This window comes from Phyllostomus hastatus, unplaced genomic scaffold (assembly GCF_019186645.2).
Source record: "Phyllostomus hastatus isolate PE091 unplaced genomic scaffold, TTU_PhHast_1.1 phas_scaffold_345, whole genome shotgun sequence".
Classification (NCBI taxonomy): Eukaryota; Metazoa; Chordata; class Mammalia; order Chiroptera; family Phyllostomidae; genus Phyllostomus; species Phyllostomus hastatus.
In genome coordinates this window covers 13,463,526-13,483,981 of record NW_025334024.1, presented here as the reverse complement: position 1 = coordinate 13,483,981, position 20,456 = coordinate 13,463,526, and the positions used below count along the sequence as shown (strand labels likewise).

The 20,456-nt window shown below is 42.1% G+C and overlaps 1 protein-coding gene across 2 annotated transcripts; it reads right to left on the bottom strand.

Moving 5' to 3' along the window:
- Positions 1–4,529: 4,529 nt before the first annotated feature.
- Positions 4,530–18,179, bottom strand: CHST4 (carbohydrate sulfotransferase 4). Of its 2 annotated transcripts, XM_045818564.1 has the most exons (3): positions 17,888–18,179; positions 16,911–17,128; positions 4,530–10,463 (listed from the first exon to the last, which is right to left on the bottom strand). In XM_045818564.1, exon 3 carries the CDS (start codon positions 10,443–10,445, stop codon positions 9,276–9,278), a length of 1,170 nt encoding a protein of 389 aa, XP_045674520.1. In that variant the 5' UTR covers positions 10,446–10,463; positions 16,911–17,128; positions 17,888–18,179; the 3' UTR covers positions 4,530–9,275. The 2 variants fall into 2 exon arrangements, with proteins under 2 accessions (XP_045674520.1, XP_045674519.1); XM_045818563.1 differs by lacking the exon at positions 16,911–17,128.
- Between the last annotated feature and the right edge of the window lie 2,277 nt (positions 18,180–20,456).

Below are 20,456 nucleotides of genomic sequence, written 5' to 3'. Positions count from 1 at the left end.
ATAAAATATATTTAAAAAATAAAAAAAAGAAGTTATCATGGGGTGGGAGGTACTGGGTAAAGAGTATACTGGATCTCTATGTATTATTTCTCACAACTTCTTATGAATCTATAATTGTCTTGAAAAGATTAATGATAAGAATAGTATAGTAGGTAAAATCAGTTTCATTAAAAATATGAAATATGTACCTCATGAAACTTACATTGGAAAACATCATTTTTCCAAGTTTTTAAATTTGATTTTTTTGAATAGGTAATACATTCACAAAATTCAGAAAATTTTAAGTATAAAGAGTTGTATAGTAGAAGTTCTCCTTTCATCCTTATTCCTCATCTTCCCAATCCGACCTACCTTATCCCCTGTGACTCTGTTTAGTCTCATGTATTCCATGGTGTCTCTAGACATATACAAATTTCAATACAGGTTTAAATTCTTCCCCCAGTACAAAAGAGAGCATGAAATCACAGTTTTATATATTGCTTTTGGGGGCATTCTATATGTGCACACAGAAAAATTTCTCTCTCTCTCTCTCTCCTGCTACATAGTATTCCATAGTATGGTTACCATAATTTTTGCCCATAAATGTTGCCCATCACTAAGGGATTGTTTAATAGCTAGGTTAATTGATTAATAAATAAATTATGGTATAGTTTGAGGAACACCAGGAGGAAAGCCCAGGACTAGAGCACTTTCCCATGAAGCAGGGGCTGCAGGCGTGCAGGCTGCAGGCCAAGGCTTGCCTGGAGGGTGAGTGGTAGAACCTGCCAGGAGGCGAGAAGAAGGTGGGCTGTCCTCCAGCACTGGTGAGGAGGATGCCACTACTGGCAGGAATGCATTGCGTCTAGAGGCAGGGGACAACACTAAGGCTTTCCTCCAGCCTACAACTTGTCCCTCAGGATCCTCACTCAGCCCCTCCACTTCTCCCTTCCGATACTTCTGCATCAGCTCCTGCCTTCTCTTTATGAATCATCAAATCCCAGAGGTTTCCATTGGCTGAATCCTCCCTTTCTTATCCCTACCTCAGTAATCGTAAGTTGTGGGTTCCCCATGTACATGTCTAGTCTAGACTTCTTTCTTGAACTTCAGACTTGCACATCTAACTGCTTCCTCCCATCTTTACCTGGAGGTCTCAAAAGCACCACCATTTCTTCATATCCAAAAGCTCGCTCAAATCTTCCTGAATCTGGCCTTCTTTCAGTGTCCTTTCTCTCAGGGAATGGCATCTCCATCCACACATAAGCTAGAAACCTAAGAGTCACCTTCAACCTCTACTGCATTTCCCCATATCCAGTCCTCCCAAATACGCCTTAGACCTGGCATTGCATCTCCACTGCTCACTCTAGTCCAAGTGACCCCTGGCTGCCACAGTCTCTTAACTGATCTAACAACACCTATTCTGTCTAGCCATCCTCTCAACATTGCAGCCAAAGTGGTGTTTTTTGTTTTTGTTTTTGTTTTAACATGAAGTCTGATTTTGTCACTTGCTTAACCCCCTTAATAACTTTCGCTTTAAAAATTGAATAGACTCTCTAGCATGGCCTTCAGGGTCCATAGTCTGGAGCTACCCGCTTTTCTCCAGGCTCACTTTTTACCACATACCTGCTAGCTCTTGGGCCTTCCCTGCTGTAAGGTCTGGCTTCCCCCTCTTGCCATAGAGTTTTTGCTCTTACTTTTTCCTTTGTCTGTGTCATTAATTTCTATTCATTCTTCAGAGCACAACTCGTGGAAGTCTTCTTCTGACCCTCCACTTTTGGTCAACTTTCTTTTCATCATTGCTCTTATTTTCTTTCATTACTATACATTCCTTTGAATGGTTCCAACATTTGAGTGATGTCTGTCTCCTTCACTAGGCTGCAGTCTGAGTCCAGGGAATGCCTGCCTTTGCTTATCATAGTCACCCAACAATTAATTTCGAATAAATGAATGACTGCCAGTGCTGTGACAACAGTGAATGATGGTGCCTCTGTACCCTCTTTAGCCACTACCATTCCCTGGGACACACTGTAGACCACAGTCCTATGTCTTACTTCCTGGGGCTGCAGCGGAGGAATAGCATCTATCAGCCAAGAGCTCATGCTCTGGAGGCAGGGAGATATGGACCCAGTTCGCCACTGCCATTAACTGCTGTGGGTTCTTGCACAGACCCCCTATCTCTCTGAATCTCAGTTTTCCAGTTCCTAAAAAGGGTTGCCACTTACCTCATAAGATTGGTTTTATTTTTTTTTAGTTATACCCAAAACATTTAATATTTTTTCAGCGATATCTAGCACACTGTCCATTCTTAAAGTTTCTAATTGTTCCAATAATGGCTTTTTTCCAGCCTTTCTTTTTTGAATCTATGTCCAATCAAAGTTCACCCATTGCATTTAGATGTCAAATATTTTTAGTCATTTTTAATTTAAAGCAGTTTGTCTGTTAAAAACATTTTTTTGCCTGTCATGATAGTGACAATTTAGAGTTCAGGCCCGTTGTCTGATAGAATGTCCCAGTGTTTGACCACTGACTCATGATTAGGTTTGAGTTAAACATTTTCAGCAGTGATGTGTGTTCCTCCCATACATTCCACCAGGAGGCATACAATACCAGTTTATCCCATGATTGATGCCGCTATGTGCTGTCACTTAGTTAAGGTGCTGGATTAAGTAAAGGAATGTACCCTTCACTTAACCTTACTTCTGGACCATAAACCTTATTTCTTGCCTATTTCTTTTTTTTTAAGATTTTATTTATTTGTTTTTAGAGAGGGAAGGGAGGGAGGAAGAGGGAGAGAGAGAAACATCAATGTGTGGTTGCTGGGGGTCATGGCCTGCAACCCAGGCATGTACCCTGACTGGGAATTGAACCTGCAACACTTTGGTTTGCAGCCTGTGCTCAATACACTGAGCTATGCCAGCCAGGGCATTTCTTGCCTATTTCCATTCAGCCTTCACTTTGGGGCAGATACACAGCATTTCTGATTATACTTTCCTACCACAAGTGCCTCTTGGTGAGACTGGTAGCTATCAGTCTTGAGACTACTTAAAAAAATTTTTTTTAATTATAAAACTTTCAAACATATACAAGAGTAGAGAGAATGTAGAATAATGTCAGTGTATTTGCCCTGGCTGGCGTAGCTCAGTGGCTTGAGTGCCGGCCTGCAAACTGAAAGGTTGCCGGTTCCATTCCCAGTTGGGGCACATGCCAATACGTGTATCTCTCACACATCAATGTTTCTTTCCCTCTCTTTCTCCCTCCTTTCTCCTCTCTCTAAAAATAAACAAATAAAATCTTTTAAAAAAGAAGCATAAATTGGTAGGTACAAAATAGACAGGGGGATGTTAAAAATAGAAAATAGTATAAGGAATGGAGAGGCCAAAGAACTTATATGCATAACCCCTGGACATGAACTAAGGGGGGGATTGCTGGAGGGAAGAGGGGTACTAGGAAGAGGGAGGCAAAGGGTGAAAAATTGGGACAACTGTAATAGCGTAATCAATAGTCTATTTAAAAATTTTTTTTACAATTTCAAATGACACTGGTTTTCCATATTGTAATCTTTACCACCTTTCCTTTTCCTCTCTCCTCCCTTCCCCTCTTCCCCCTCCCCACCCCCTAGAGCAGGGACTATAATCTACTTCTTCTGAAATGACACCCTTGCCTTGCTCCACCAGCAGGGCACTGGATGTGAATGGTAGCCCCTAATCGTTCAGTTTGCCTTTCCTGGCACAGAATCTGTGAGTGAGCTAGGGTGGAGGCCTCGGTGCCCCACATCCTCAGCTCTCTGTGCCCAGGTAGAGCTCATGCCCTACAGGTGGGAAGTGGGTTTTGGGTGGAAGTCCCAGTCCAGTCCCCTGCCTGAAAAAGAGCTGATATGCTGGCCACCAGCCACTCCTAGGGTAGAAATCCTAAACTGGGAGCTAAGGGGAAAGGGAGCCCTGTCTTCTTGGCCACCCTGCCTGGAGCAGAACTTCCTTCACGTAAAGTGGGGAAGAGATGGGGCCAGGCGGTGGTTCACATGCCACGGACTCTTACTGTTCTGATCAAGGTCTGCTGAATGTTCTTGGATGCGTGTTTCTGCAGATGCTGTTTACTCAAAGGACAATATCCAGAGACTGGAAGTGGTTGGTTTTCATAATTTTCTCTAGTTAAATGTTTCTTTCAGTGGGAAAAGTGTCAGATGGGTTCCTCACACTGCCATTCCAGAAGTGTGGTGGCCATAGAGGTTTTTATTTCCCCCATGCAATTAGTATGAACAATTTTAAACAAGAAAATTGAAAGGTTTTCAGAGTGGATACTCATTTTCTCCTTACCAATATTCTACCATTAACATTTTGTTATAGTTATTTTATTGTATATCTGTCCACCTGTGAATCATTCACTTTGCTGTGTTTTTGGATGCATTGCGGAGCAAGTTATCTACATCAGTAACTTCTAAATTTTCCAGCATATGTGCCATTAACTAGAATTTTTTTACTTACAATTGACATCCAATATTATATTAGTTTCAAGTGTACAGTGTAGTAGTTAGACATATAACTTACAAAGTAGAATTCAGTATTTGCAGTTTTTTTAATTTTGAGGTAAAATTTATATACAATGAAATATGTAAATCTTAAGTTCACAGTCATTGAATTCTGAAAAATTCATGCACCTAGGCAACCCACACTCCTATCAGGATATAAAACATTTGCATTCCTCCTGCCCCCAACAAAGTTCCCTCACGTCTCTTCCCAGTCAATTACCACCACTTCCTGTCCCCCAGAGGTAACTACTGTTACGATTCTTCCCCACCATGTTAGTCTTTCCTGTTCTGGAACTGTCTGTAAAAGAAACCATACAGTATAAACTCCTTCCTGTAAAACTTTTACCCTGATGCTTTTGAGAGGTATTCATGTTGGAGGAACCAGTAGTTCATTTCTTTTTATTGCTGAACATTATTGCATGATATGAATTTACCATTTTTTGGGTCCATTCTCCAATTTACAGTCACCTGGGCTATTTACTGGAGGTCTGTAGGCAAAGAATTGACATCTAATTTACCCTTGAGGTAGGTCACTGTGGCTAGTAAATGGAAGGCGAACTGTGGAGGGCACGAAGAGACAAGAAGGCGGCTAGGAGGCTCTGTTAGTAATTCAGGTGACGTTTGAGGTTGGTTTGGATGCACACTGTAACATTGGAGGCGGGGAGAGGTGGTCTGATTCGGGGTATATTTTGGAAGTCAAGCTGACAGGCTCTGCTGATGAATAGGATGTTGACAGTGGAAGACAAGAAAGAACCAAAGATGACTCTATTCTCCTAGGCCACTCCTTTAACTGTCCTTTGCCAACATGATGGTGGAGAGGCAATAAAAAACAAGCCAGAAACTCTCTGCTTGGAGATTTGGCTAAAAACCAATTGGAAGGCAATCAGTAAGCAAATATTTGCCAGATGCTTCTAGGTGGCACTTCATGAGTTCACATGCTGTACCCTGCGAACACATGCAGCTCCGCAGAAAACCAACACAATGATCTCTTGCCTTGGTAATATCACTATTAGAAACACTAGTCAACCTAATTCTTGGATCTCTGCTTTATTCCCCCCTTTCCACCTGCCACCCCGCTCGACTCAGCACTTCTGAGCTGTCGGCTTTAAGATTCAACTTCCCTTCTTTCTCTCAAACAGGAAACTTTTAAATGTCAGCTCTCTTATTTGATTCTTTAAACATCACTGTGTTTCTCAGAATAGAAGATTCTGTGATTGGCCATTTATCTAAGTATTACATAAAGAATGAGCCCTTTACAAAAATGCAGACGAGATCGTTTCATTCATTAAACAAATTATTGAGTGCCTGCTGTGTGCTAGGAGCTGTGCTAGGCATTGGTTATACCAGAGTGAAAAAGGTAGTGTCTGCCCTCAAAGAGCTAAAATGTGTAAATTGGAGGGTTTTATTATAGTATGGTAATTTTATGATAGTAGAAAGCCTGTATAAGTGACACTCAATAGAGGCTTAAGGATAAAAGCAGGAAAAATCCCAGAGGAGGTGCTTTAGTTGTGAACTGGGGGATCACAAAAACAAGCCAGAGAAACTGGGGTGGGACAGAGTGGGGTATTCCAGGTGGGAGACATAGCATGACTGCAATATAAGCTGCACGAAAGGAGGGGCTTTGCCTGTTGTTTGGTGCTGTGTCCATAGCACCTCAGACATTCCTCGACATGTAGTAGATGTCCATTAAATGTATGAACTGAATGAAGAAACCCTTTAACTTAAATGCTGTATTCAAATCTGTTTACTCTGGTTATTTATAATTACTTTTCCTCAATACTGTACTTAAAAAATAACCTTTCTCTGAATGACCAGGAACATTTTATGCACGAGAGGGGCATAGCCCTCAGCAGAAATCCCAGGGTATTGAGGATCCCCAGCTAATGATTATCAGAGATTTATTGCTAATTGGCCTATGCCACTCATATATATTCATTTTTAATTTTGCTTTGCTGGTTTGTGAAAGTAATTTAATAGAAGTCATGATAATGTACATAGTAAAATTAATTTATATGTAGCTTGGGTTTAAATCACAGTAAATTATAAACCATTTTCTGAGATACATGTTATAGACAAAATAATGGCAGATTTTTGCACAAAAATAACAAGTTGAGTTAACCTTCCCATCTCTCTCCATAACTACTATTCATAAGTTGAAAGAATAGTTTTGATTAACATTTACTAAAAACTTAGCGATTGCTCTCGTGTAGAAAATGAAGCCACATAGTAACAGTAAATTACAGTGAAAACTGCTTTGTTTCAAAAGTATCTTTCTCACCCTCCAAAAAAAACTGTTCACAATGTTTACAATGTTTGACTCCTTTCTCTCCCCAAAGTGGAGAGCTTAGGGTAGTTACCTAGTATGATTTTTTTAAAACCATGAAATGAGGCAGTTGAGGCCATTATGCTTGATCTAGACACAAGAGACCTTGTTCCCCAAATCTGAATACTAGCCCTGAGAAATTCGGATCAAATTCATCCCTCATCTATGTTTGAACATCCTCAGGCCCCATGTAGCTAAATAGGCTGAGGAGACAAGCAGATGCCTTCTCTGTTGCTGGGATTTGGGGATGGAACAGATGACTCTAAATTAGAAAGGCTGTTTCCCAGAACACCATCTTCTACGCTCCTCACAGGTTCTCAGCTCCCCAGACTCCCCATATCCCGCGGCGGGTGTACTGCCACTGTCATCACTGAATCCAGTGTCAGCCACCAGAACGCATGGCCAGGAGACTGTTCCATTGCTCACTAAGTATCTCTCAACACTGTATTTTTAAAGAGGTGACATAGCGTGATTTTATGCTACACTGTCTTAATGTTTGTAGAGGCCAGAGCATTTGCCTGGGAGATCCTAGGCTCTTGAGGAGTGTCTAGAGTGGCTTAGGATTGGGTGTTAGAATAAATTCACTTCTTTAAAGCCCCATATAAATTAACTCCAAAGACCCAACTGGCAAAGGTAGCTACTCAACCGTCTTTGGTGGCGATAAGCCCAAAAGCTGCTTGGCAGAAGAGAGGGGGAGAGACCCCCATCTGACGTTCAAGGAGCTTTATGATGTGAGGACCATGTCAGAATGGGAGTGGGAACACAAGGAAAGATGAAATGACATTATTTCTCAGGTTTGGACAATGAACTATTTAGAAAGTTAAGACTCAGAGGACCAAGGAATTCCAGACAGATACAGACCTTCTTCCTGTTCCCTCCAGCCTGAGGACAGCACCAGTGTCAGGAGTGAGTGTTATAGGTATTTGGCATGTCATGGAAAGTCACCTGTCTTGGAGCAAGAAGGCTAACAGTGCTGTTGTCTAGGGCAGGCTATACTGTTGCCAGGCTGGCCATGGAAGAGTCACCTGGATTACTTGCAATATATATATATATATATACTTCCCATCCCTCACCCTGGGAGATTCCTATTCCAGCAAATATAAGGTAAGCCATGGCAAAATAAATTTTTAACTGATGGTAATGCACAACTAGATCTGAGGAATGTTGCAAAAACTGGGAGAAACATCCCTTCTTGTTAGGAGAGGTGACCAGGAAGAGCTAAATAGCACCTACTATACCAGGACTGAGGTAGAACCTGAATTCTTTGCCCAGACCCTAGATTGATGCATATGGTAATATTACAACTTATGCCTCACACGAGAAAGGGCTTAATTGCTAGTTATCTACTTTCTACAACTTCTTAAGAGGGAAATGTATCAATTAGTGTTGATCAGTTTAGACTTTGTCATCTGACACTGAACATTGTCTTGGTAATTTTTCTGTGTGGGTGGTAGATAACAGCAAAAGAAAAAGATATATATGAAGATGATTATGTTCTTAGGTTAGGTTAGATTATGTCCTCTAAAAATGAGCATTTACTGTTAAGAAAATTAGAACATGCAAAGGGGACATTCCAAGCACAATCTTATTTTGGAATTTTAACCTTAATAGCAGCTTCACAGGTCAAAATCTTCCATGTAGTAAGAAAACAGTGTGGAGAAGTGGCATCTAAATGCGGCCCAACCACCCCATGAACTTAAGAGCTTGCTCTGTTGTGCCCAGATTTTGTTTCGTATTTGCAATAATGGATAATTGTGATGGCCAGACTCATGGGTAAGCGTCCAGCCCTGTTCCCCATTCCCTTTTTGAATCCACTGGGAGCTCCCAGGGCTCAGAGTTCACATCCCTGTGGAATGCACTAGTGGGATCTGTGCTGAAGACCCATTTCCCTGATTTTTCCTCTCACCCCCCTTCCCCACTGGGCAATATATGGGCAGAAAAATTAGTGGATTCACTCCACTGATACTGTGTAGTGCCAAATAGGACCCCAGGCCATGAAGTCTCTGAAGTATACACAAATAGGAAGACCAAGAAGAGAAGGTGGCAGTACTCCCTTTTCAGTGAGGGAATGTGCTGCTCACATAAGGTTACTGAGTCTCTTTTCTAGACCTCAGTAGAGCTACAAAGATTTCTCAGCTTGAGCATGTGTGGACACAACTTGTGCTCACATATATACAGGTAGAGACATACCATATTTTGCTGTGTATAATGTGCACTTTTTTGCCCAAATTTTTGAGGGAAAAATAAGGATGCACATTATACCTGGGTATAATGATTATATACCATGGGTATAATAATGGGTGTAATAATCCTGTGTATAATGCACACAAAAACGTGGGCATGCATTATACACGGAAGCTCATTATATGTGGCAAAATATGGGTGATTAAGGTTTAGAAGCAGCCTTCAGTTAACGTGGCTGAGGCTGGTGCCGAGTGGAGACGGAGCCTCCTAATCCTCTTCATAGAACTGCCCAGTGGGGTTCCAGGCAGACAGAAGATCCAGTGACAGGTTCCTCTGCTCTTGCTCTGATCTGACAAGGCGGTAGCCCAACAGCTTCATGATGTCACCACAGACTTTCTGAAGCCGAGAAACCTTTTCGTAAGGCAAGGACCAGCGCCAGGCCTCAGAAATTTTGAGGGCATCCCTGGAATCTGTAAGGAAGGCATGAGTACCCATGCCCTTGCCTCGAGTGATGTTACGCACCCAGGTCCGGAGGTGGGGCAAGAATTTCAACCCTGCGTATTCATACATTCGAGCAGTCTGGGCCAGGGGGTCCCGGACCAGGTCCTCATAGCGCATGAGCAGGTAGCGCCGCTTGAGGGCTTCGGGCAAAGTCTGCGCAGCCTTATAGATCTCCAGCTGGCTTTGGCAGATGACCTGCAGCACATAGTAGGGGTGGTCATCCTCCTTGAGTTTCTGCCACTCCTGCCCCATCACAATTTTGTTGTCAGTCATGAGTTCCCCTTTGGTGTGTTCTCGGGAACGGAACACCGCTCGGGGGTCCCGGACCAGGTGTATAATGTACAGATTGAGGGAAGGGTCCCTCAGCAGTGGGTAGAGCACCTGCAGGTTGAAGAAGCGCACCTCCTTGACCACCACGTGGCTGTAGTTGCGACAGGCCTTCTCTACCACCTCAAAGGGCTGCTTACTGCACAGGAGCTTGCAGTGAGCCTGGGGTATGATCATATCCTGCGGGAAGATGTCACAGGCAGGCAGGGAACACAAGGCCCGGCTGGTTTCCCACTGGAAGAGGCTGGACTGTTTTCGGGGACCAGGTTCCATGTAGGCATCAAAGACACTCATGTCACACAGAAAGATGGCACGTATCAAATCCCGCACCGCCATATGCAGCTTCCACGGTGTGCTTTGTGTGAAGGTCATCCAGATGTGCCAGGCAGGCTCCATAAGGTAGAAGACATCTGGGTGCTGCCCAAAAAGCTGCCCCACTAAAGAAGACCCAGAGCGCCAGGAAGACAGGACCAAGACGTGCGTGTTCTTGAGCCCCTCCCTTGTAGATGGGGAGTTGAAGTTGAAGCTGTAAAAATGGGTGAATATGAGGCAGATGGCTATCTGGGAGACCAGGAACAACAGCAGTGGCATTGTTTTGGGCAGTATCATCTTGCTGAAGTGGAAGACCTTTAAGGAACAAGCAGAGGGGCTGTGATAGGCTGTTGTTTTGGTGTCTGTCTTCTATCCCCTTTCTAGCTAAAGCCACCTTTCCCTGACTCCCACCAATGAGCAGTGCAGAGAGCTGGAGTCTTCTTGTAAGCAATTGCACAAATCCTCCTGAGAATCCGTTCCTGTCCCTTGGAAATAAGTTCTATTTGTTTTAGGCTCTTTACTTTCTTTCTCCTGGTCTCTCTTGTTCATTGAATTACTAAAATGTCTGAACTCAGCCATATTTCATCAATGTAGGGGAACAGCCCCCTCCTGGCACCCTGGTGACATCTTCACACAGGCCATGAGGCAAAGCTTAACTGCAGTCTGGCCCAAGTTTTGGTTGAAAGCCCTGTGATTCCTTCTGAAATGAAGGAAGATGAGGTGGCTTGGGAGGAACTGCCATGAGGCCATCACCCACCCTCCTACCTTGAGATCCCCACACTATCTTCCTTTATCTCAATTAAGCACAGGACTTTCGGTCCCCTAATGTGGCTGCACACTATAAAGCTGCTTGGCTTTAGTTTGGAGTTATCGCCTCACTGTCACATGGTCCCCCCCGATTTGGTCTCATCCCGTGGGACTAGGGATATGAGGAGCTGACCCAATGCGGACCCACATATGTGTAGGTAATAAATTACCTGAAACTATTTAGGTTGAATCGTCTCCTTAACAGCCAACTCTATAAAGTGTGGCAAGCCAACCTGAGAGCTGCAGTAGTGACACTGGCCTGTCAGTGACCGTGCTGCTGCTGCTGGGGGCAGTGCTTGACCCCTGGACACATCCTGCTCAGGGCTGCCCCGTGTGGTGGGGCAGGCGTGTACTGTACAACCCCAGGGAATGCCATCTCATCTCGAGTTTAAGGTTTATTATTAAAAAAATGTTCTGGTAGGTGACAGTGAAGTATCTTCACCCAACAGAATGAGTATATTAGATTGATTTGCAGTTGTTAGATGTGAGATATTTAGAGAAGTGAACTTTACTTTGCATTTCGCTCTAACGCTCATACAGACTGGTGGTGGTCCCGAACTTAACTCCTGCCACACTCAGGGCTCGCTCTCTGTGAAGAGACCATAGTTCTCAGTGCCATGCTAGGATTTATTCCAAGGGAGATCTTAACCTTCTTTAAGGGGTTAAGATGATTCTGTATTTTTGGGGTGACTTCCTGACACACATAACTATTAAGGCATAAAATAGCTATTTCACAAAGGGTGAAATATTAATAGTAGCGAGGTGCTAATTTGCATGTCAGGATATAACCCAGAAGTTCTTCCTTCAAGCTTTAATAAAAAAGAGAAGGTATATTTCTAGACAGTAGCTGGAGCTGGATTTAGAGTTTGCTATTTTCCTGGTGACAGGTCTTATCATCAGTTTTTTAAAAAGCTCTTAATAGGTGATAGTCACTGGTTCAAATTATTTTAAAAAGCATTAAATATTGGGGGACCACTTCATAAATTATATAAATGTCTAAGCACTACGCCGTATACCTAAAACTAAATTAAGATAATATTGAATATTAACTATAATTAGAAAATTTTAAAAACCAATCAAATAAACAAAAACAATATACAAAAAAGTATCATTATTATGGACATTAAATGCACAGGCTCAGAATTTAAAAGAAGGCTTCCTAAGATTCTGCATGCAGAAAAGAAATAAGGGGAGTACCTGTCAACCCACAGCCTTGCCTGTCACACTCCAGGTCTTTAACATGTCACGTGATAGGTGAGGGGAACTCCTGTGACACGCAGCATGTCTGTGGAGGAGGCCTAAAGTCATAAATTAGAAAACTAGTGCTATTTGTAGATAGGGGCAATGACATACTTTTTTAAATGGGTCATGGTATCGTTCTGAGGGAAAGAACACCTAAAATTTTTATCAGCTTCTGAATCAGTAACATCATCTCTGTTTACTGAAAGCTAATATTTACTTCTTAGCTGGTCTTTTTGTCATCACTGTCAGTGAGAAGTCTACCTCTAACATCCATCCTCCATCTGCCTATCTCTAAACTTGCTCTGAGGTAGCAACACCGTCTCTTTTGAATGTGTCCTTTCAGTTGCTTTTTGCATAACAAGAAAATTCAAATGTACATGTGTTCTAAATTTTTTCCCTCTCCTTAATGCAAATAGTAGCAAGGTAATCCACATGTGCTACACCTTGCTTTTTTAACATAACAATATGTCTTGGAAAGTTTTCAGTGGCCTTACCTAAAATGTTTCCTTGTTCCTTTTTACCACTACATAGAATTCTATTGTGTGGGTACACCATAATTTATTCAACCAGTTTCCTCATTGATGGGCTTTTGAGTTATTTCCAGCCTTTTACCATTTCAAAAACTTCAATAATGACCTTTATGTTCACATTTATTACCCAGAGGTAGAATCGCTAAGTCAAAGAGTATAGACATATGTGCTTTTGTTATGTTTTGCTTGTAAAACCTTCATTCTGGTCATAAACTGTGCGAATGGATATATGTACTCATGGTTTGATATGTACCTTTGATATCTATTGCTCATAAAGCCTTCACACTGGTCAAAAATCATTCTCTGTGTGTACAGCTTCCGCAATTCTAGGGAGTGGGGTTTAGAGAAGGAATTGGGCAGCCACAGATGTGATGCTCGGAGTTTACTGTTGGCTTCCTGAAGAGGTAGAACATTCTTTGCCAGTTCATGGGCTTTCCATGGAAGTCCCCTAAACCTTCTGGGAAGTGTGCGATGACCTAGGCCAAGTCCTGTGTGGCTGTGACACAGAAACCCCTCTCTTCCTTTCATTACAACAGTGCATTTCCTCCCTATGTGCCCAAAGGATCCAGTGAGGATCATCTCTCCTTGGTGGCCGAAAAGCACTTTGCTATATATGAGGAGAATGTCAGTGAGTGGTAATTCCTGTCTTGGCCCCTTAGGTTAGTACAGGAATGGCTAAGGTGTGTGCCTAGTTCATTTAAAATTGAGCCCAAGAGGAAATGATCAGAAACTAGGCCATTATTGATAATGGCCCACCCTCTTCCCCCCACCCCCATGTCCCCCACCCCACACCACAAAGACTTTAGCAAGAGGTCTTCTCCAAAGGCAATGTGAGCATGAGGATAAGTTTGGAACAAAGATAGGAAACAATGGAGCAAGAGAGAGGGGAATGTAAAGGAGAGAAGAAATTGACCTGTGCACAATTTTAAGGAAACTGGGATAGAATTTTATAAGCAGGGTCTAAAATCAGCCCAGGAAAAAACTAACATTTCCTTGGGACTAGAAAAGTAAACTTTGCAAAGTTACTCCTTCCCTCCCCCTATCCTGGCTTTTAGCCAACTCAGTGCCCTGAGTGGGCTCGATGGCTCTGAGCCCTCCTTGCCTGCCAGTAGCACCTGGCCTCTGGCCCACTCTCTCCCAGGGCTGGAGCTGGGTCTCTAACTCTGTCCCCAGTTGTCCATGATTCTCAGGAATTCCCATGGAAACCCTGACTTCTTTCTCTGCTTTTTCTTTCCCTGGGCAGAAAGTATGATTTTGTATAGTGAGTCCCATCTCTTGTCATTAGAATCTAGACACATTCTGGATCTTGGCAACCCATAACAGAATGACCAGAACAGCTAGAGATACTTTAAGGTGTGTCTTGGGCAAAGCTTGTTCCTGCAGATACTGTAATCAGTGGTAAAGATGAACCTTCCCGAAACCCTGGGAGGAGTGAGGTGATGTGGCTCCCTGAAGAAAAGGAAACCCGAGGCTTTTTATGGCAATCTCTTCTAAACGAGCCAACACCTTTCCCTGACTGTTCTGTGCTTACCTCCTCCGTAGTCCTTGGAGCTGACAAGCATTTTGGGGAAGTCTGTGACCTGACTCCATCTCAGAGTCTCTAGTCCACCTTCCTGAGTGTTCTTTTCTGGCTGTTCAATTGCATGCTTGAATGCCACCCTCCCTGTTGCAGGACCCCTAACTCTGCTCATCTCTAGCCTGGCTTTGACAGTGAGCAGCCTCTTCTGTCTCTCAGCTCTCCTCATCATTCGTTGTTGCCAAAAAAACTACCTTTTTAAAGCACAAGTTTGTCATTCCCCTCCTTAAAATCCTTGTATAATTTTTGAGGGAAGCAGAGTTTGTCACTCCAAAATATTATTTTAAGCTGGTTGTTTTAAAGAAACAAAAGACTCAGAAAGAATCATTAACCTTTTCCTTAACTGAATAAAAGAATTTAGATAGAAGACTTGTTTCCAGGAAGGGAACCTATTGTTGATGGATAATTATAGTTTAATATAAACTAAGTATGATCAAAGTCCTCTCTGTGCCCCATTGTTAAAAATGTCCCAGCAAATATTTATTTACAAAATGTTAGCTTTTCTATCTTTATGTGAATTTACTTCCTCCCCTTTGAAGTCCTAACCTAAACCCCCTACTGTTCCCTTCTCCTTAGCTCAAGATGGCATAGAAGCCTTAACTGCCCAATCAGTCCTCGGGTCTCATACTCTTATGGACCCCCCATGTGAAAATTTGGTCATTTTCTTCTGTTAATCTGTCTCATGTTAATTTTTTTTAAAAAAAATTTGTATTGATTGATTTGAGAGATCGATTTGTTGTTTCATTTATTTATGCATTCATTGGTTGATTCTTGTATGTGGACCAGTGATAGAACCACATCCTTGGCATATTGGGACAACACTCTAACCAAATGAACTACCCAGCTAAGGCCTCGTGTTAATTTGATTATTAGTTCAGCCAGAACTTAAAAGGGTAGAAGGAAAATTATTTTTCCTCCCCCACACTTTCCAACACATACAGTATTAACTCTGGATCCCCAAGTCTTGTACCCAGGGTTCTTGATGATCTAATCTTTCATCTCCCATCACTCCCTTCCTTTTTGGTGGCTTAGGGTCCAGACTTTACTTCTTGTTCTTCCCAACTTGCCCAGTTATTTAGAAGCCCTGAGACATTCAAAAGACCACTAGTCCTTCAAGATTCTGCCTATGTACCAGCTTTCTCCCCGGAAGCTATCTCCCTTCCCATGAGATTTAGGTGTGCCCAATTTTCGTTAGCATCCATCTCTCACTCTATAGTAAACAGCTGTAGATGAATGTCTCTTCCACTGGCTGTTGTAATTTAAGAGTAAACTCTGTGTCTCATGTTATTTACAGGTACATACAACTTACACGTGATTAGGGCTCATCAAGTACTTGTTGAATGAATGAATGGTTGACTGTGGGAAGAGGCATAGTCACTGCTAGAAAGCAAATAACTAAATGAGTTACATCAGAAATTGAAACTTGTCCTTTTCTAAAATGCACACGAATGTCTCTTTAATATCAGTTACTAATATTTAGGTGACTCTGTTGATTATTGAGCATAGAACCTATAATGTCTCATTTGCATGGAGCAAGATATTAGTAAGTCAGAGGTATAAGTTTGATGCAATATGGCACAGCTAACCTCACTCCAAAAAGAAAAAAGTTTCCACACTGAGCATGTATTAAATTAAAACTGGGAGAAATGAACATTATTTTAAGGAACATTTATCAGTTAGAAATAAAAGCCCCATCGCAGCCCTGGCTGGGGTGACTCAGTGGATTGAGTGCCAGCCTGTGAACCAAAGGGCTGCCGGTTTGATTCCCAGTCAGGGCACATGCCTGGGTTGTAGGCCAGATCCCCAGATGTTTCTCTCCCTCTCTTTCTTCCTCCCTTCCCTTCTCTGAAAAATAAATAAATAAAATCTAAAAAAAAAAAAAGGCCCATTGCAGAGCAACACACAACTCAGATTACTTTCCTTGCTGTAATCAGCTCAGTTGGTAAAAGGAAAAAAGAAGAGAAAGAAACTCTCAGTACATCCCATCATGACCACCCCAAAATAATTTAAAGATGTCACCCCAGTGATGGACAGCTGGTATCATCTTGGCACACAAAGGACAGGGCTGTCATTGAAGAGTCATGAGAACTTTAGGATCTTGACATTGGGGTGGCACAGGGGGCACAGTTTGCCGGCCTCATTGAGCAGCCTGATTACAGAGGGCTGAGTTATAGATGTCCCCCCAAAAGGTACAGTATAGCCTTTTAGAAAAAAAATGAAGAAACTGAGGAAAAAACAGATGGACATCAATTTAAGAGCCTTGCATTTTGGCCCCTGACACGTTGCTAACTTAGATTCTCTGCTGAGATTATGCCTGTACAACCTGAAATTATAGGTGGCAGAAGATATGTTCAGATAGAGAATAGAGAGAACAAATAGAGCAGAGCTGGGTTAAGGGAAACCAACACCCAGGTGCTTATCTCCACCTGGGCAACAGGTGCCCATGGTAACAAACTGTAACTAAACTGAAAGCACCAGGAGGACAGGACCTGTGTCCTCACTGTTGCTTTATCTCTAATGCCAGTGACAGTGCCTGGCACATATTAGGTGCTCGAGAAACACAAATTGAATGAATGAATGAATGAACATTTGTAAAGCGTTTCTTACTGTTTAAAGTGTCCTCATTGAGCTGCGTGAGGAAGGCAGAGGCCAGATATTTTTATTTTGCACATAAAAAAGTATATTTCAGTTCCAGTTAGAAGTTCCAGGCTTGTCCAAGGCTATATAAGGTAGATGTCTCTTCTGCCTTGTCTGATGTGCTGGCCTCATAACTTAGTCTTACTTTTCATCTGAATGGTGCTCCACAACTCTGAAAGCTCTGACATCTAGGGCAACAATCCAATTAGATATACAGGCACACCTCATTTTATTGCTCTTCGCTTTATTGCGTTTCACAGATACTGCATTTTTTACAAATTGAAGGCAAGACCTCCACCAGTAAAAAGATTATGACTTGCTTTATTGTGAGACTCTCTTGATTGCTGTGATCTGGAATCAAACCCACGGTATCTCCAAGGTACAATTGTACGGGACAGTGATGATCCACACCCCCATATTTTTAGAATAAGTACACTGAAGTTTAATGAATTGACTCAATGGTGAAAATAGCCATGCTGGAATCAGAACCCAGGTCTCCTGGGTCCCAGGTCCCAGAGTGTTCAATTATCACACTGCACTTCACCTAAGTTAGAGAAAACCTGCAGCTTTCTGCATCACTGCTCTTTGACACCCAAGCATCTACTCAGAGAAGCTGAAGAAAGTAGAGACTTGAGCTCTGAAATGGGGATCTGAGCAAGTTAGATGCTTCAGGGCACCAGCTAGAAAATATACATAAGAACAGCCCTGGCATTCTAGGCTCTTTCAACTTTTTTAGGGATGGAGCAATGTGGGGATGGAGGAGTTACTGGACGGCAACTTGTGCTTTCTCAGGAAGATTCTCCAGATTGTTGTGAACCAGCACGCTTCCATCACCATTGTCATTGCAGTCCCGGTTTAGCTGCCCTGGGTTACCTGATGCTGGGCTCCATTAGCCCTGGGATAAAAAGCCCTGCTTTAGGGGTGTATACAGAGAAAACCGTTCTTACCTTGTTAATACTTGTGCTTTAGAGAGGTTCACCGATAGCCCAGCCGTGCAGCTTTTCTCCTCTGACTCACCAACTCCCTTCTCAGTTTTCTCCTCCTCCTCCTGGCATTTTGCATAACTGTCCTTTCTCAGAGGAAATTCCACTGCCCTCTCCCTTCTGCCAAATAAATGGTCCACCTTCCAAGATAGGGTTGAGAAAGTTTTCACTCCCAGGGAGCTTTGATATTAGCAGCTTTAACACTGAGAGACTCAAGGGGTGGGGAGACTGCTTGAGGTAGCCTGGGAGTGTTCTCTCTGGCAACTTGGAGATGATCTTGGAATGTACACTCCTTTAAAGGAGCTGAAAAGGTTAACTCCCTTAGGGCAAAGAAAAAAAAAAAGAAAGGAGGACCCTGGGAAACTGGGAACTGAAGTTGATAGGCAAATCAAGTATAACCAAAATGCCCGAAGAATCTTAAACCTTACTCTTCTGTCTTAACCTGACCTCTTGCAAAAAAAGAAAGGGGGTGGAATGAGAAAGCTAGTTTTGGATTGCATCTGACTGTTCACTCCTAACTGTAGTAATTAGATGTATATGAAGACAGGAAAAAAAGGAACAAGTTAACATAAAATATTATAGCTTCTTACTATTCGTGTGTCTATTTCACATGATTGTTGTGAGTATAAAATGTCAATGTAAGAAATATTCCAATCTATAGAGAATTGTTGTGAGTTTGTTAGAACCAAACGATGACAATTGCCAGGAAGGAGTCTTAACAGATTGAGAAAATACCCTGGAAAATGGCAGTTTTGTACCTTACTTTATACATTACAATCAAAAGAGAAGACACAAGTGAGTTACATGAAATCCATTGGCAAAAGGTTATGGAGGAGGGAAAAAGCAAAAGTGGGGTGTGGGGGAACCTTTGGGATTGGGTAAAAAGTAAGATGATAGGCACTTCTTTTAGGGAGGTGGGAATAGGCTAGTTAACATTCAACAATTAACAGGGTAATAATAACCAGAAGGGGATTTGTAGTCTCCCTCTGGTGCAGTGCCTGTGCTTAGGGGTCTGGAAAAGGAAATTACTTTGATATTCCAAAGGTATGTTGCCCTAGATGCAATAAAACAATAGGCTTAGTTTAGGTAAAGATGGACTTTTGTCAAGTTAGATTCCAACCTAAGACATGACTACTCACCATAAACTGCTTTTAGTTAGAAAGTTTTAATTTCAGACCATCCTTTGTGGTTACTTTAGGTCCCTGAGTTTGTAAGGCTGCCATGCAGGCCACCCCTGAGCTTGTCAGGCTAGTATGTGGCCCCTTTTTGTCCACAAAAACAGTAGACGAGAAAACTTACAACATGTGCATGAATAAAGATAAATTGTGGCAGAGTGTAAAAGTCACTGACTTTGGGTTCAGACATCTGGGCAAGTCATTCCGCCTTTTTTAAGCCCTGGAATATCAGTGTAAAATCAGGTGTAAAATTCAGTGTAAAATATGCATATATACCCACTTGATAGAATTTTTGTGAATGTTAAGATGGGATTAATACATGTAATGCCCCAATGACATGTTATGACAATAATGAGTTTAAAAGTGATAGTGATTACTGAATCACAATAACTTCTTACTTCTTACTTAGCTGCTGGCTCATTTTCCAGGCCTTGAAAGAAAGAGAGCAGGCAGAGGTGTCCGAGCTCTGGGTGATCTGGGAAGTATCTGCTGGTTTCCATCAGCTGAGACCCCTAAGGCCTTATCGCTGGCACAAACGACCAACTGCATGGTGGTTCCTTGTACCGATTTCCCTTGTGTGGCCATCCCTCCCTCCCTGTTTCTCTCAGGCGTGGAGAAATTTCTCTTCCTCAAAGTGACTCCATGCAGAGATGTAAACTGAAGAGCCAGAACTGGGAAGTTGGTAGTTCTGCTTTTATTCTTATTATCCAAGTAATTCTTGTTAATTGTAAAACACTGAAAATACAAAATGTGCAAGGAAGACAATATGAATTCCTTTACATTTTGCTGCTCAGAGAAAGCCACTGTTGATCCACTCTCCCACCCCGCACCCCATGCATGCAAAAATTTGTAAACCTGAGATCACACTGGAAAATGTAGATTTGTATTGTACTTGTTTTCCCTTGGTCTTTGTTTTAAGTTAAAACATTTTAAATTATGGAATTAAAATTAGGGCACAAAGATACAATTTAACTAATACTATAAAGGCACTTCTATATAAAAAAAAAACAAACAACAACCCAGAACAGTGCCAAAGCTGCTTAAGTATCTCTGCCCTCCCATGACCTTCCCCCACCCTCATTCCTCAGAGGTGCCCACTTTAATGGTAAGTAGTCCCTTGATTTTCCTTGTAGTTTATCACCTTAAGCAATACAATTAAATTTTCTTCAGTTTGATCTTTATACACATGGAATCATACTACATGTATTCGTTTGTACTTTGCTTTTTAATTTCACATTATCCCTGCAAATTCCCTCATGTTGAATATAGTTACAGGTTTTTTGTTTTTAGTACTGTGTAGTATTCCATGTGTGACTATACTACAATTTGTCCATGATGATGTTAATGGACATTTCAGT